Source organism: Onychomys torridus, chromosome 2 (genome assembly GCF_903995425.1).
Source record: "Onychomys torridus chromosome 2, mOncTor1.1, whole genome shotgun sequence".
Classification (NCBI taxonomy): Eukaryota; Metazoa; Chordata; class Mammalia; order Rodentia; family Cricetidae; genus Onychomys; species Onychomys torridus.
In genome coordinates this window covers 83,555,629-83,573,480 of record NC_050444.1, presented here as the reverse complement: position 1 = coordinate 83,573,480, position 17,852 = coordinate 83,555,629, and the positions used below count along the sequence as shown (strand labels likewise).

At 40.3% G+C, this 17,852-nt stretch overlaps 1 protein-coding gene across 1 annotated transcript in view; it reads right to left on the bottom strand.

Moving 5' to 3' along the window:
• The window catches only part of Pappa (pappalysin 1), a 239,598-nt gene that overhangs the window by 164,921 nt on the left and 56,825 nt on the right, over positions 1-17,852 (bottom strand). The window contains exons 4-5 of the mRNA XM_036177331.1: positions 13,781-14,074; positions 5,605-5,797 (exon numbers count right to left, since the gene is read on the bottom strand). Coding sequence (XP_036033224.1) covers positions 5,605-5,797; positions 13,781-14,074 — 487 coding nt within the window. The remainder of the gene's footprint in view (positions 1-5,604; positions 5,798-13,780; positions 14,075-17,852) is intronic.

Genomic DNA, 17,852 nt, shown 5'->3' with positions numbered 1-17,852 from the left:
ACTAGTCACCCAGACACATATGTAATACTCATGGCTAAATTAAGCTAGACCTTCAAACAGCATGGTGAGCCTTCTCAGCCCAGTTGTTGAAAATGTGAAAACACACATCAGTAAAAGGTTTGCAAGCACATTAGCACTTGGTGAAAGAATAAAAAATTAAACATTCCAAGGTTAATATAAACAGAATTGTGGGCAGCTATTATAAAATACCTATAATTATGAAAGTTATTATAAAATGTCTATACTTATGCAAAACATATTTACTTAAGTAGAGTAGTCATATTCAAGTTTAACCTATAATGCTGTCTCAGTGCTATTCAGGTAGGCTTATATAACAAAATATTGGCAGTAGTTTGTGAGTTGCTTTTGGAAAAAGAACTATAATCTTATGTATTCCAATGTACTTATAGTAAGGGAACATGAAAAGGAGAGAAGGAGGGAGAGGGAATTGGGGGGATTCTTCAGAAGTCCCTAACAAAGTCAACTTCCATGTGCAGCAGCTCTGAGTAACAGGACTAATGATAAAACAGTGACATCATGTATGCCCTGGGATGGGTTCAGAAACTGTGCTGACCTAGACAGCTGCTGAGTTTCTCCACTTCCCTTAGGCATAACTTGAACTTCACTGATCTCTTACCATGTGTCTTGTTCTCAAGAAGTACTGTGATGAGTAAATCACTCTCCAGCTGACTGAAAATGTAATATGTGCTATCCTACATATCCAGGGAATGCTTGTGTCCCCAACTCCCTCTGGCATTTGTTTGATTTTCATCACCCACCTGTACACACACACACACAAGCATACACACACACACACACACACACACACACACACACACACACACACACACACACAAAATAAATAAAATCGTACACCTGTAAAATGCTAATATTGAGGGAGTTCATTTTTTTTCTTTCTTTTCTGTTTCAAGACAGCGTTTCTCTGTGTAACAGCCTTTGCTATCCTGGAACTCAGTTTGTAGACCAGGCTGGCCTCCAACTCACAGAGATCTGCTAGCATCTGCCTCTCAAATCCAGCATTAAAGGCATGCACTACCACTGCCTGTCAAGTTCACCTTTCTTACACAGTTTATCTGAGTCAAAGCTCAAAGCTGTAGATATAGAACAAGGAGCCTTGTAACCACATGCAGCTATTTAAATTTAAACTAAGCAATATAAAATATATTTTAGAAATTCTGAACCTCTATTATATCAGTCATAATTTCAAGTACTGCATGGCCACTATCTTGGTGAATGTGGCTACTATCTTGGAGAGTGGGTGCTATCTTGGTGAATGTGGATATGAAACAGTCCCATTAACAAATAAAGTCCTTTTGAATGGTATTTCACTGGTCATCCTATATAAAAAGAGAATTAGCCTCTCTCCTTTGCAGCTAGACTGGTACTAGTATGTATAGCCTTTGTTGGGGAAAATTAGTCATTGTTTTATGTGTTAGGACATGTGGAGGAGAAATTCTGCCTGGGCAAAGGCTAAGCTTCTTTGACTTAAATATCAGAAAACTGAAGTTGAAGGAGCAGAAAGAATAGATACATCTACAGGGACTTTAGATCCTGGTCTCACTTCTTAGTCCAGTACGCTTTCTAGCATATGATAGCCAATTGTTCAGATAACTGAAACCACCCAGTCAACACATTTGCAAGACAGATTAAAAATAAAGGAGTTAGAAAGACCAGGGGTGGCCTTGAATTATTTATTCAGTTGCCCCCGTGTGAAGACTCAGGCTGTGGGGGAATCTGATTATGTTTTTGTAAGGGAAAACCCGTATTCTCCTAGACCACAGATGTGAGAACAGCAGGAGGACATGAGCATGGCCAGGGGCTAGATGCTGGCATTGATGGATGGTGTGGAAAATACCCAAGGTTTTTCAAGGGAAGGAGTTTTCAAGTAGGCTACAGTTCTGGAAAACCTCATACAAAGTAGAAGCTAACATTCCTTGAGTGTAGAATATGCGTGCTCGGTACATCACAGATGTCATTTGCTGACTTCCCCACATGACACAGGTTATCTGGGCAAGTTAGCATCGTTTTATGGAGGAGGACTCTGAGGATCACAGAAGTGAAATGTCTTGCCCAAAGTACCATCTACTGGAAGCAATGAAGCTAAGGGTGGCCATGACAGGAATGTGTGTGACCAGACATCAAAGCTTCTACACTTCATACTAAATCAATTTGTAGGATTACAAACTCCCTGCTTATGGGAAAATGATACACAAAGGATATAATGCCACTGTTTTTTACAGCAATTTATTGATACTTGTGGACCAACTTCAGTTAGATTATGGTTTACATAGCTGCTAACCTTAATCAGACATATTTCAAAAATGTCAATTTCAATTTAGCATGTGATAACTCTGCTATGCAATCCTACCCTGAACAGAATAGCTATTGTATATGCCTGGAGTACTAACTGACTATAGGTTATTAAAAACATATCGATTAAAGCTAAGAGTACTATGTAATACAGACACATCTCATTACACAACAATTAACCCTCTAATAGGTTTCCAACAATCAGGTGGAATTTATTTAATGGACAATAACTGCCGTATGAAATATAAATTGAATACATACATAGGAAGCTTCATTTACAAAACTTCCATTTTTTAAAAAGTAGAATGAAGGCCAAAGCTTGACCAAAAGTCTGATACTTCTCATCACCCCAGAGAAAATAAATAAATCTACTGGCTGCTGGAAACCTTGCTCCAAAGTGTCCCAGGCCCAGCTCTAACTTCTGCAAGGGCGGCTGGGGCCAGGGACAGGGAGTTCCTACAGAGAGCCTGGAGAGTCCATTTCTTTCCTAACTGATCAAACTCTTGTTTGTAAAAGGAAGGTGCTAGATTCAGTGACTGAAAGTGGTGTGGACATTTAGAGCCCCAATTTGATGTAGTGTCACAGTACAATGTGTTTTTAATTTTTTAAACTTATTTTTAATTCACAGATATTAATTTTGTATACTTAAAAAGTATAAAATAAAAATTTTATACAGTTTTTCAATGATTAAATGAGGGTGATGGACAAATCTATCACCTCTTATACCTAACATTTTTTGTGTATGTATGATAAAAATCCTTAAAATATACTATCTTAACCATTTAAAAATATTTAAAGTATTATCATTCATTATAATATTTGTGTGCAGAAGACCACCAAAGATTATTTCTGTAATCTAATTGAAATTGTACCCTTTGACCAACATCTTCATTTCTCACATCTTTCTAAATTCATTATTCTCTGCCAGGCATCATTCTCTCTATATACAAGAGTTCAACTTTTTAAAATTCCTCATATAATGGAGGTAAGGTAGTATTTGTCTTTCTGAGACTGTCTTATTTCAATGAACATAATGGTCCTCTAGACTCATTCTGTGTGTTTTAAATGATGGGGTTTCCTCACTGCCTTTTACCTGACTAATATTTCACAGTATGCAAAGGCATTTTTAAAAAACTCTTTATCTGATAAAGGATATTCAGGTTGTTTTTACATCTTAGCTATTGTGAGTAATGCTAATACAGACAATATGGAACAGGGTGCCTCTTCTACTGATAGATTTGATTTTTTTTTCATTTTTCTTTTGTGTGTGTGTGTGTGTGTGTTGCACCTGTGTTTGCATTTTTTGCACATGTGTGTGTGTGTGTGTGTGTGTGTGTGTGTGTGTGTGTGTGTGTGTGTGTTCATATCTGTAGTGGAGGTCCTGACATCAGAGTCAATTCTTTAGTGTGTTTTAGGAATAGCCATTTTAAGATTGTGAGGTGATAGATAAGTCATTTCTTGTATAAGTTGCATTTCTCTGATAATTAGTGACAATAAGTATTTAAAAAATGATCTATTAGCTATTTATATCTTTAACCCTGAGAAATCTCATTTGAGTCTTTTGCAAATGTCATTATATATATATATATATATATATATATATATATATACACGTATATATATATATATATATATATATGTATGTATATATACACATACACTACTTGTAAATAAGAGCTTTTTGCCAGCTTTTTTGAGGAAACATAATACCCCCTTCACACCTTTAGTCTGGAACAACTTAATGAAGGCATATTGGATTCATAGACAAGACATTTCTAAATGTGGTGGCAAGCCGGATTCCAGCACTTTCTATGAGCTCTTGGCCAAATTTCTCAGACTCTTTCAGCTCCAGTGCTCTCCTTATCTGGCACATAAGGAAACCAATCATCCTTATAGCTGGTTGCTGGGAATATTAACTAAGACTCTTACAAGAAGCATTCAGATTAGAATCTATCACACTGTAGGCAATTGACGGTCAGCTGCAAGCCCATCAGAAAAAGACAAATTAATGATTAGTATGGTTATTGTCTTCACCATCCTCAACGTTATATCCACATTGTGGGATAATTATCCCAAGAAGGGCTAAGGGGGGAAGTGAGATATTACCTGAAGAACAAATAGCTGCAAGATTCTGAAATAGATGTAGATTATTTTCATGAATATTCATTTTCATTTTTGCAGTGGTGGGGTTGGAATCTTGGCCTCACACATGCAATGCAAGTGTTCTACCATTGTTCTACATGCCTAGCTATGAATATTTATCTGGTTCCCTCAGAGCTTGAGCTCCTTGGGAGTCTACAGTGAAAGGACACACCAGAAGTCATTGAATTTAGATCTTCACCTTCTGACCATCAGAAGGCATAATCAGACACATTTTCAGTGGAAGACAGTTAAAAATCTGGGGGAGATTGATATGTCAGGTGTCATTCAAATGGCAAATGACAGACCAGGAAGAAGAGATTTGGTTTCTCACACTTGATTAGTCTTTGGTATTCTCAAAATATACTAGGTATCAACTTTATGGTTATATATAACCATAGTTTTTTGTTTTTGTTTTTTTGTTTTTTTTTAGCTGAGGATTGAGCCCAGGGCCTTGTGCTTGCAAGGCAAATGCTCTACCACTGAGCTAAATCCCCAACCCTAACCATAGGTTTTTGCAAATATGAATAGTGACATATAGGAATATTGTATATAATGTGAATTATATATATTAAACATGAGAAGGTTTTCCTATTAACCAGAGGCAATTTTAATTCCTGGGCTAATGGAGACAATAGCAAAAAAGATTTCTTGCAATAGAAGTATTCAAAATTCTTTTGTGGTGGGTGGGTAAATTGGTGGAATTGAGATAAAGTCTCTCATTACATAGCCCTGCCTGTCCTAGAACTTACTGTGTAGACCAGGCTAGTATAGAACTTACAGAGATCTGCCTGTCTCTGCCTCCCAAGGGCTGAGATTAAAGACAAGTACCACTAGAGTAGGGTGCATTGGGATTTTGTTTCGCACCCACCCTGGTTTCCAAGCTTCTAATAATAAAGTGAATTTACCCTCTCATTTATGTGGAAGTATGCATCATTAGTGGCTCATTTCTGGTGACATTCTTTTATTCTCTGACCCAAGCTTGTCAGTGTGCATTTGAGTCCCAGTCACTGATGAGTAGTGGGGTCTCTATTTAAGAAAAATAAGTCCAACCCTCCAAGGCTGACTCCTTTCTAAGTCTTCCTCTTTCTGGCAGGAGGAGAAAGGGATCAGCACTCCACAGGGAACACTCACCTTTCAAAGAAGTGGCCATCGATAGGTGGGAACCACTCTAACATCACAGAGTCAGTTGTATGGCCCACAACCTGTGGGGCAAGGGCTACAGGTGCTGGCTTTCTGGAGGGCTGCCAGTTCTGGTATACGAGGTCCAGGTAACAGTGCATTCTGGAGACTTGATTGGGCGTGAAAGAGTCTGTACAGTCATCATCTGTAAGAGAGAGAGAGAGAGAGAGAGAGAGAGAGAGAGAGAGAGAGAGAGAGATAAGCCTTGAGCTGCATAGGTAGGCATGCAAGAAAAGGATGATGTCTCCATGCAGCTAGAGAACCAGCACCCGAGTCCGTCCTCGCCAGCTCAGGGCAGCCTCTTCCAGTGCTCAGAAGTTAATGGTGTGTGAACAAATTCGTGCAGTCATCACGCCTGGAGACAGGTGAGAGGAAACAGGAGGGAAGGGAGGGTGGGTAGAACTGGAAAAGTAAGCCTGGAACTGAGGAGATAGCTGCTAAGAAGCTACAGCTAATGACAGGGGCAAGGCAAATTTCTTTCCAGGGACCCTATACCCTCTAGCTCCCAAGTCAGCAATGTCTCCACCTCCATTCACTTTCTCTCATTCATTTCTTCATTCATTCACTCATTTATGTGCTCACCAGTTCCCTATTGTATTCTTTCACATTCATTTGTTCATGCATTAATCAAGTTTACTTTTCACTAATGCAGTGATATTGTACTTGAAATACATTTACTAAATGTCTAATTCATGTTCAGTACTGTAAGCCAGTCTGTGGAAAGATGGGATGTGGAAAGATGGAATGTGGAAAGATGGGACTTAAAATATCCCTGCCTTTAAGGAGGGCAGAAACAGTATTCATCTCATGAGGGAAAGTTGTTCTGTGGCAACTAATGTCATGTAGATCATCAGTGAGTTGATAGAGATAGCGTGTGGGGAAAAAGGAGCAACTTGGAAGGCACCCAAGATAGTTGTATATATAAGGTCAATCGGATCGCTAGGTTGGGGTTGAGAAAGAAAGTGACTACAAGAGAGGTAACTACGCAGCTAGAGGCATAATATCCCACGTGAGGCTCAGGCAAGGCCTGGATAGGGTGATGCCTTAGTTGGATTTCTATTGCTGTGATAAAGATCATTACCAAAAGCAACTTGGAAAGGAAAAGGTGTAATTAGCTATTCTTCCATATCACAGTCCATCGTAAGGGAAAGTCAGGGCAGGAACTCAAGTTTGGTAACTGGAGGCAGGAACTGAAGCAGAGGCCAGGGAAGAATGCTGCTAACTGGTTTGCTCCCCATGGCTTGCTCAACCAGTTTCCTTATACAACCCAGAACCAACTGCTTGTTGGTGGCCCTGCCCAAAGTGAACTGAGTCCTTCTACATCAATCATTAACCAAGAAAAAAGTCCCCTTAGTCTTGCCTACAGGCCAATCTGATGGAAGCATTCATCAGCTGTGGTTTCTTCTCCTCAGATGACCCTGGCTAGGGTCAAGTTGACAAAAAAAAACCCAGCCCAGATGAGAGCAAGAGCAAGCACATCTCCTTACAGCCTCTGTGTGTGTGTGTGTGTGTGTGTGTGTGTGTGTGTGTGTGTGTGTGTGTGTGTCTGTGGGACATGTTCTTAGCATGGTGTGCCAGGCTTTCAACAGTTACCCTTTCTCTCCTAACACGTGCTATTTTTGGAGTGCATACTACCATTTTCTGTTCCTTACTGACTTGGGAACTGCGTCTGTGTTCAGGCAAGCAACTTTTGCTAGGTCACAGAGCAAAGCCTTTCTGGGCCTTGAACCAAAGTTGTGCTTCCAAATGATACCATAGCTATTTTTTTTCTAAGCACAAGTGAAATATATTATGAGTCAAGTCTCCAGCAGGTGGTTTGTAAATGAGAGCTGATGCAGTTCTATTCTAAAGGGGATTGGAAACAGTCTCTCAGGTGTCTAGATATAATGGCCTTCAATTCTACTCTCCCTTTTCCAGGATGTGGACTGAGGGCACAGACTAAAGATTTAGTCTCTAGGGAAGAGGTTTGTCTTCAGTTTCTTTCTCCAACAATATGATTCAGCTCCCCAGGGAACAGGGAAAAAAGGCACTGTTTGGCTTGATTTCTTAATGCACCACTTCTCAGGGATGTCCGCTTGGTCAGGATTACCGCAGCTGGGCCCCAGACAGAGGAGTGTGAAGCTCACCAGATCTCAAAAATGAATGTGCTACAGGAATCCAGCAGCAAAAGCTTGGCTTCTCCTTATCAACCAAACAGATAATAAGTTTGGGCAGGTGCTGGGCCACTAGCTATGACCTTGAAGGGAATGGACAAGGATATGGGAGAGTTACTATGCAGAGGCTGGCTTGGATTCACTTAGTAAGTTTTGAGCGTCTCCTTTTCGGCACCCTGAGGGAAATTCTTAAAAGGTTTGGCAGAATCAGAAGAGCCCAGTGTTCCTTTGCAAGTATTGCACAGGAGTGGTAGTAAATCTCTGTCAAGGCCAGGTCCACCATGTAACTCCCTAAATCCTGTGGCTACCTATTGCCAGGAGTACACACACCTCAGCCAGAGAACAACCAGAACAAAGGTTCATTTTCTATCATCACTGTGATTCGTACATTGTGTCCTGGAAGCCTGGAAAGAGCCATCAAGTAGACCTGAAGCAGGTGGAAGGCTTGATGACTCAATAAATAAGTATGGTGTACAAGACACAGAGTCAAGGGAGACAGTGTCTTGACACACTTGGCACTTCTGTTTCTCATCTGTGAAACAATGGTGAGAATGAGAAGGTTCCTCTCAGAATATGGCTGAGCTGGAGGGTAGGGCACAAGAACTGTGTCTGCTTTGAGGCAAATGATCACCGACTTGTGTTCCGGAGAAGTGAGTGATATAAGTAAGTGTGTGTGTGTGTGTGTGTGTGTGTGTGTGTGTGTGTGTGTGTGTGTGTGTATGTATCAGAAACTTGGAGAAGGAAGAAACAAATCTCAGAGTATAAATTGTGACTAATTTGCAGTCTAATACTAGCCCATTATGGACTCCACATAACAATATTGATGAACAGAGATGAGGAAAATCACTGAATGGGAGGTGGCTCCTGAAGTATTACCACTATAGTAAAAATACTAACACATATCTTCATGAATAGAGGACTGACTATATATTTTAAGGACATACTTAAAATAAAACACCAACTGAGCACTACAAAACCTCCTAACTTTATATGTCAGTTTCCTGACACATAAATTAGGGGTATTTAAATCAACTCAAACCTAGCATGTAGTAAGGATTCAAACTGGGCATGGTAAACATTTAACAAGATGAAGGAGGATGAAAATATAAGGTAGTTTTTCTTCTAAACTTCTAATTTTCTTCAACTATGTATGCTTTCCTTTTATAATTTAAATAGTAACCATTCCCAGTTTGTCAATAGGAAACAGTTTGAAAAATGGATAAGTGGTAGAAGTCAGTAGGGGAACAGGAATACATTTGAAGCTTATTAAGTTGAAAATATCTGTCCCAGGTTACATCACACTGAGACTTAGCTACTATCAGAATCTTGGGCAAAATCCCAAAGGGCTTTCATTCATCACAAATGCTCAGTCTCAATTAGCTCATGTCTAGAGTCAGGCCCACTTGGCTTCCAGCCCTACACAGTCCCACTTCTACTAGCCGTGGTCCCTTTATCTAGGCCCCCAGGTTCATCTTGTTCCTCTGCTCCCATTTTGTCTCTAAGCAGATGAGACATTGTGCACTTCAGCTCTTGGAGACACTTTTTGGGCCACCATGCTATTATTGTTGCAGGGCTCCAGGCTTGCTACCTAAGTCATGTTCTGAGGGGTGCATTGCATAGAGGATCAGGACAGATGATCAGTAAATATACCTCCTGTAGGAGCTTGGACAAATTGCTGACCCTGGCAGCCTCATTTCCACTCACTGCAATAGAAGGAATGGTAACAGTGCCTTCCTCAAAAAGCTGATGTGAGCATTTAACAAGCTCGCTGACAGCACATAGGTAAATGGGTCAGCTTTTGCAAAAGCTTGTTGTTTGGGTTCTGTTTTTAAAATTGTAGCAATAGTTTCATTAAAATATGGTTATAAAAGCTATGCTCACTGTAAATTTTTTGAAATGTACCCCAAATAAACATCACCCTAAGATCAGTACCTATCAATAAATTAGTGTATAATGCATATGTGTGTATACATACATACATATATTATGGGTGTGAATATAGTAAATTTCTGTAATTCTTATCATATATGTGTCTTACACACATGACTGGGGTGTTCTACACATCAAATAGTTAATAAATAATCAGGCTAGTTATTATTGGTTAAGTACCATTCATCCTGCCAAGGACAGTTCAAGATTCTTTCCCTGTATGATCATATCTGTTGTCATTCAATATAAGAGTTCTCCACGGATTGATAAAGTAAAGGAGGCTCTGAGTAAAGAAATAATTTGCCTATAATCAAATACTACAATGTAGGCACTTCAATTTCAGGTTCCTGACACACCTCCCCATGTTTTGAATGTCATGTCCCCAGGCCATATTCTGCATCCTGTTGAATGGTGTCACAACATCCTGTCATGTGGGATGTTTTGCAGTTCATTTCAGTTTTCTATTCACTTCAAGCTTTCGAGACATTTTTACTTTTTCACATAGGTAAACATTTATTTCTTGTGCCTGGCATATAGTAAACAGTAAATATTTAGAGAGGGAACGCTGCTAAGAACATTCTTACTGCTAAATATTTAAACACATCAATTGGTTTATTTGCTTCAGCTATATTCTTTGTAGACTGGACTGTTTGGTTCAATGCAAGTATGTATAGTAGAAGTTCCCGACACATAGAAAGATGCTACCATAACCAAGAGGCTGGGAAAAATTCTAGGCTCCTATAATCTGTGACAAGTAATCTTGGAATACCTCTTAAGTATAGCTTGCTATGTTCAGGAAGTTGGGGGCAGGTTTACTTCCTACCTATCTGGCAAGGGCTTAGCTATTAGTTTAGTACAAACATATACTTTAGTGCTTTCTACTGAAGTGTGAGAGATACGTCAGCTGCCTGTTGCCTTCTTGGCTGAACCACTTGGGAGCCTCAGAATAGTAAAGTGACTGGTTAATAACTTAGACTCTGTGGTAAGAAAGGTTTGGACTTAAGTAATGTGTTTGTCTTGTTTTATGTCTTTGCCTCTGGGCAAGTTTCTTGTGCTCTCCGAACCATCTGTAAATGGGTTTTATTAATTATATAACAACTTATCTCTTTGGGTTAATTTACATCATTTTATGTATACAGTTTCTTGTATATCAGAGATACTCAATTATTGTTGCTCTTCAAAGACCAATATGGTAGCCATCAGAACATGTGGCCTTTTCCAAATAAATTAGCTAAAATATTTTAAGGGTCATAATTCATGTACTCAGTTGCATCAGCTATATTTAAAGTGCTTATTAGCCACATATAACTAACAGCTATTATACTGAACAGCACACACACACAAGCTGTGATCATCTTGGCATGCAGCTATGCCTTAAGGAATGAGCACCCAGCAAAGAGAGGCAGCTGGAAGAAGTCAACTTGGCAATGACTATGCCCTCTGTTTTGGAAGACAGGAGCCCCCATGCATCCCTTCCTTCAGCTCCGAGAACCCCATTTTGTTCTGCATTTTGAATTTCATCCAACCACTTTTGTCACCTCATCTATCAGAGGTCCTAAAGAAAACAAACATTTCCAATTCATGCTCGCCTTGAATATGCTTTTGTGGGTGGAAGTTTGGTATCGGAGCTCAGTGAATTAGTTCTGCTGTTGATGGTCGCTGAGCTGAGGAGATCCTTTAAGAACAGCAATACTAAATTAATCGCCCTTTAGATCTTTTCACAGGGAAACAAAAAAAAAAAAAAAAGGAGACTTAGGTTATGGGGATCTGGTAGCGGGTGGAAGCTCCCAGCCCTTAAGAAGCAGACAAACTTCCAAACTCTTATTAGTTAGTGTTTATTTCCCATGTGTGCTGAGCTGGCCGAGGAAAGGTGCTGCAGAGATGGGCTGTAAACAGGGCTGTCTGAGGGCACAGGGTGCCGGATGTGGAGCATCTGTAGGTTTGGGGATGGGAGCCCACTCGGAATCTGTTTTTGAGGAAATACCCAGCACCATGGCTGGTTTTTAGAACCAAACTTAAAGACACCTTATAGAACCAGAGATGAGTTATTCACTTCTCAACAGACATCACTTAAGCTGTGTGAGACAAACACTAGAAAGCGCCCAGGGGTAATCAGCCTAAATGGGAAACAGCAAGGACCATTGGCATCATTAAATATTTTGTGTTTCACCAGCAAAATCCCTTTTTAATCACAACATGTATCAAAACTCTAACAGGAATATGAAACAGCTGGCAGAGGCCTTTCCTGGTTCGAACCTGAATTAGGGTCCTTCAGCCTTATTCCCACATCAAGCAAAGCATCTGCAGTGCTCAGAGTGAAAACACCATCCAGATTATTCAGTTTCCCCACCTCACTATCAGCTAGGTCTCTTTAAATGAATAGCATAAGACAGAAAGGGGAAAGAACAGTTGATAACCAGTGTGTAGTATGTCATCAGAAGCAAATGACCCCAATAAGCCTCAGTATTGTCATCTGAAAAATGGAATGGTTCCTGCTACATAGATGTGCTGTGAGAATTGAATGAGAGGGAACATATTGAAAATCTTTTATAGACAATAAATGGTTACACAGAGGAAAATATTATTATTGGTAGAAACAATTTTATATACCTCAGAAAAGAAGCTAGCGTGGATAAACTATTACATGAAAAAAGGGATTTATTCATTTTCTTTGTGAGACAAAAAGGACAATCTCTTACTTCATAGGATTTGCTCATTCTAGTGGGGAAAGAGATGACTGAGTTGGTTCTTACGATGGAATTCAGCACCGGCCTACTGTGTGCAGTTGTGGACAGTTGATCACAGTGAGGCATAATCAGGAAGGAGTGCCCTGTTCTAATTTGTCAAAGATGATCAAATGGCTTTAATTGGCCTGGATGTAGCCTGAGCTACCAAGAAGCACAGGGTATCCTGGGACCTAGATCACAAGTCCTTAATACTGTTTCTGACAGCATCTAGGGGGCTTAATAAGTTAAAAGCAGTCAGAAAAATGTGATAATTTTGTCTTCTTCAGGCAGAATGAATTCTTTTTTTTTCCAGCCCTTTGGTGATATTGTGTTCCCCACAATATTGTGCACCCTAATAAACTTATCTGGGGTCAGAGAACAGACAGCCACTAGATACAGTGCCACAAATGGTGGCTAGAAAATGGGAAGAGTAAGCCATAGCAGAAGTTGGGTGGTGGTGGTACACATTCCAACACTTGGGAGGCAGAGCTAGCTGGATCTCTGAGTTCAAGGCCATTTTAGAAACAGCTAAGCGTGGTGACCCATGCCTTTAATTCCAGAAACCTAACCTTTAATCTCAGGGAGTAGGGGCAGAAAGATAAAGGTATATAAGGTATGAGGACCAGGAACTAAGTGAGTAAAGCATGTAGTTAGTTAAGCATTTGGTTGGTTAAGCATTCAGGCTTTGGAGCAACACAGTTCAGCTGAGATTGATGTGGAGGAGGACTCAGAAGCTTCCAGCCTGAGGAAACAGGATCACCTGAGGAACTACCAAGGTGAGATAGCCATGGCTTTTTCTGTTTCTCTGATCTTCCAGCATTCACCCCAATAACCTGCCTCGGATTTGATTTTATTAATAAGAACTTTAAGTTTCCTACTACACAGCCCCCATTAGTGAATGAGCATATGAATATGGTATGTATGCAAGAGAGACTCTGGTTAAATAAAAATCTTCAACAACACACCAAGGTGGTACAGCACAGCTGAAAAACCATGAGGAACCTTATAGATCAAGTTGAAGATTTGGGTTTTCTGTAAAAAGCAGAGGTTGAGTGTAGATGACCCAGAACGTCAGACCTACAATGTTCTTCTACCTGGATTTACTGACTTTTGTCTCAGCCATCTGGTATACATTCAGATACAATATCTCTCTTGTACTCCAGAAATGCTTATGAATTAATGCTATTCTGATTGTTTAGAATGAAAAACCTCCATCGTAGGAAAATAAGCGGTTTGTTCAAGGCTACCCTGAGCCAGGACTGGAGCCCAGGTCTGACATGTGTCAGAGTGGACTACCATTGGAGATGTGGAGGGCCCTACCTGCATAGCTCATGAAGTTATTGTAAGGAGTGTTGAAGAAGCTATGAAAGCCACAGGTGTCATTCCCTGGTCCAGGGTCTCCACAAAACTTGTGTTTGGGGGCTGGGTTGGTATCATTGCAGAGGTCTCCAGTTTCAAATGAGGGCTCTGTCTCCATGCAGGGATCACTGCAGGACTGGATTTCTGAGATGCCACGGAAGATGTGATAGAGGCCCAGGCTGTGCCCAATCTCATGGATCATGGTGTGGGTGTGTCCAGGAATGCCATAGAAAGATGGGTTCAAAACAATGCCGCCTGCAAGGGGAAAACCAGAGCATTAGGCAACGGTCTGCTTCAGGCTAGAGGAGCCCTAAGTCAATCAAAGACAAGAGGATACTACTTAAAATGACAGTCTTCTTCACTCTATGAGCCTAGTGCCCCAGGGGTGTCCCAACTCTGCTGTAAGTCACTGGTAAACAAACTGGTAGGATTCATAAATCACTTTGTATGATGTTTTAATGGAGAACACTTATGCCTAGGGAAGAGTAGCACTAGCCTAAGGTGATGCTAATCTACTGAAAACACACTACTCCAAGTAAGGGATTTCGATTTATGCCCTGCCCTGACTTTCTTCTGTAACCTATTCCTTCGACTGTAGTATATGCTATACTTCACACTCATTTTACATGCTCCTATATAGATGTAACCCTCATACAGATTCACACTCCTCAGCTCTGGCTTTCATTATGCCTTCATTAACTCTGTGACATTCCACAACTTAGTTACTATCTTTGAACCTCATGCCTTTGTCTCTGATGCTCTAAAAACAAGAACACTTAGGAAAGCTGGCACTGGTTTGTACTCTGTTAAAGGATTGCTTATAATACCAACTGATGTTTCTTGAGCATTTATTATGTGTCCTCCAAATACTGGGCTGAATCTTTAAGGGGTATGCCTCCCTTTACCACATCATAACTCAAACATAAAGACACTCATTCATAGAGAGCCTGAGTGATCTTCCTGTGATTGAGAGAAGTATAGAGATAGAATTTGAAGTCAACATTCTTGGGTTCTAAGTTCAGGGCTCCTACTCTGTCCCAGTATTAATGACTTTCACAGCAACTAGAAAATAGTATATGATTGTCTTGGTAAGCCTTAATTGTCAACTTGACAAAGTTGAGTCATCTGAAAGGGGAAGCCTCAAGTAAGGAATTTCCTGGATGAAGTTGGTCTTAGGTATGTCTCTGAGGATTTGTCTTGATTATTCATTTATGTAGGAAGGCCCAACCCACTGTGGGTGGCACCATTCTCTAGAAGGTTGGCCTGGGCTGTACAAAAGCTAAGCATGAACTAGTGAGAGAGCAAGTCAGAGAGTAAGCCATCAAACAGAAGTCCTTCATGCTTCTTGCCTCCAGGTTCATGACCTGATTTCCCCCGAAGATAGATTGTGACCTGAAAGTATAAACTAAATAAGCCCTTTCCTTCCTAATTTGCTTTTGGTCTAAGTGTTCTATCAAATCAACAGAATAAAACTAGAACACTGATTAACAATGTGGAGAATATTTGATGACTAATAACACATCTAAAAAGGGTTGAGAGATCTAACTAATTACTTTTAGCAGGTGGAGTAGCCCCTGGTAGATATCAAATAGCTACTTGTTGTCTACCTACATGAGAACAAAAAGTATACAAACTACCTATGAAGCTAGCAGAAATGGGTTTCAGGCCCCAACTCAGACCTATAGCATCACCATCTGCATTTTAACAAGATTCCTAGATCTACCTGCTCTGGATTGAGAAATAAAGAACTATACCTCACATCCCTGAAGAAGGAACATTACCCAGTTTGTTGAGAGAGAACAAACCTCAGTAGAAGCAATAGATAGTATTTGTTCCTTATGCATCTTAGACATTGGGATAAGACACCCGGGCTGTGTCTCTAGAGAATGATTAAAACTTTAAACACTGGAAGTGTTTAAGAGAAGGTTAAAATTCAGGTATGAGAGCCTTGTAAGTGGAGCTGTTAAGCACAGAGCAGTATCTTATGAAGAAGGACAGGGCTGTAGTTCCTTATAGAGTTGGAATGATATGCTCAGGGCAGATGTGAGACAAGTTTTATATTGGACTGAATTTCTTGGTCTGTCCTCAGCCTTATAGAGTCTATCAATTCTGAATTGCTTGGAGACTTATAACATAAAGATAAAGATGTGTGTGTGTGTGTGTGTGTGTGTGTGTGTGTGTGTGTGTATTGAGAAGGGTCGGCAGAGGCAGGAGAAGAAGAAAAATTGAATTGTGACAGGAAAACTTTCTCAACTATTTTCTGTCAATCATAATCTGAAACACAATCCCTTTCCCACCCAAGGCTTATTCCAGGGATAATGGAGTAACAGCAGGAAAGGAAGGTTAAAAACTGTGGTTCTAATAAATTGAGTTTGGTTGAGGCTACTGCCCAGGAGTTGCTTATGATCAGGCACTTTGGTGGTGAGCTGGCAGCTTTCAGGCCAATGGAGCCAACAGGGCATTACTTGCAATCCTCCAGTCTCACGTGGCTCTTATGCTTCTGAGAAACTGGCTTTGTTTCTCTAGGAAGCTCTAAACTAAACAACTACAGCAGTGCTATGATCCATGGTCTCTCCATGAAGCCGTGCAGTTAACAGGGAGCAGGACCAGCCTAGGATTGGTGATAAGAGAGCTGACTTAACCATCCAGCCTGGCTCTGTTTGTTCTACCCCAGCTGACCCTTTCCCACAGAATGACAGCCCTTGGCCCCAAGTCCTGTTTCATTGCTTCTCTGAAAAGGTGAAATAGCTTGAGCCTGACATCATTCTGAAATACTATAACATGCTGTGGATTTACAGCCTCCCCTATTCCTGGCCCTGATCCAGGCTCTGACATTCATGAAATCATCAGGAGTATTTCTCTCTAATGTTAGAAGCCCACTGTTCCCTTCCCCAGATGCTGATCAGGAGCTCTGGTTGATTTTGTTTAAATAGGAGCAAATTTCACAGCTTAGAAGGACACTGAGAGGTCATCTAGTTAACCTGCCTCTTCAAAATGTTAGGGAACAAATCCAAGGAAGGAATCTTGCCTAAGGCCATCCTGCTAAGGATAAGAAAAACCACGCCTTTGGCTTTAGTATCACTTTCCCAGGACACCCTAAACAAATGATAAAGGGAAGGCATTTTCAGATTTGTATGAATTGTATAGTTTCTTCTGCTCAACAGCTATCTGTGTCTGAATGTCTGTCCTTCTACCACTTATCTCAGATATCAGGGTTTCCTGATCTAAGCACCATTGACATTTTAGAGCACCCAGTTCTTTGTTGGGACCAATGTGGAATATTTGGCTTCATTACTACTAGTCATTAGATGCCTGTAACATTCCCCATGTAATGATCAAAACTGACAAGAGTCTCCTAGGGACCAGACATGCCTCTGTTGAGAACATTCCTTTATTTTTGTATATATCATTTAGTGGAAAAAGTACTCTTTTTCTCTCTCTTTCCCCCTCCTTCTCTCTTCTCTCTCTCTCTCTCTCTCTTTCTCTTCTCTTTCTCTCTCTCTCCCCCTACACACACACACACACACACACACACACACACACACACACACACACACAAAAGCTTCATTCCCCTAAAAGTGAGAGAACTAAGCCCACGATTTGATTTAGCACAGTGTTCTTCAGCTATTTTCCAGGTGAAGTTATAGAATTCATCTTCCAAATCCCACAGATGAAGAGCAGCCACTAGACCCCGAGTTTACCACAGGGTGACCATGCTGGCCCAAGAACGCATCCAGTCCTGCCACTGTGCTGAGTCCCGGAATTTTCAAATCATGAATCTCACTGAATCATCAGGATTCATTGTTAGAAATAATGAAAGCATTTTATTGAGGGAAAACTGTTAAACCACCTTGCTCAATGGAATATTAGATGGCTATTAAAACAGAAAAAAAAAAACCCTCATTTTTAGTGAAATGTAAATAACCCAGAGTGATGCTTTTCTTTTGTGATTTTAAGTGAAAAAAATGTAGGATAGAAAATAATTGTATAACTCCTGTAATATGGAAATATATATATATATATATATATATAT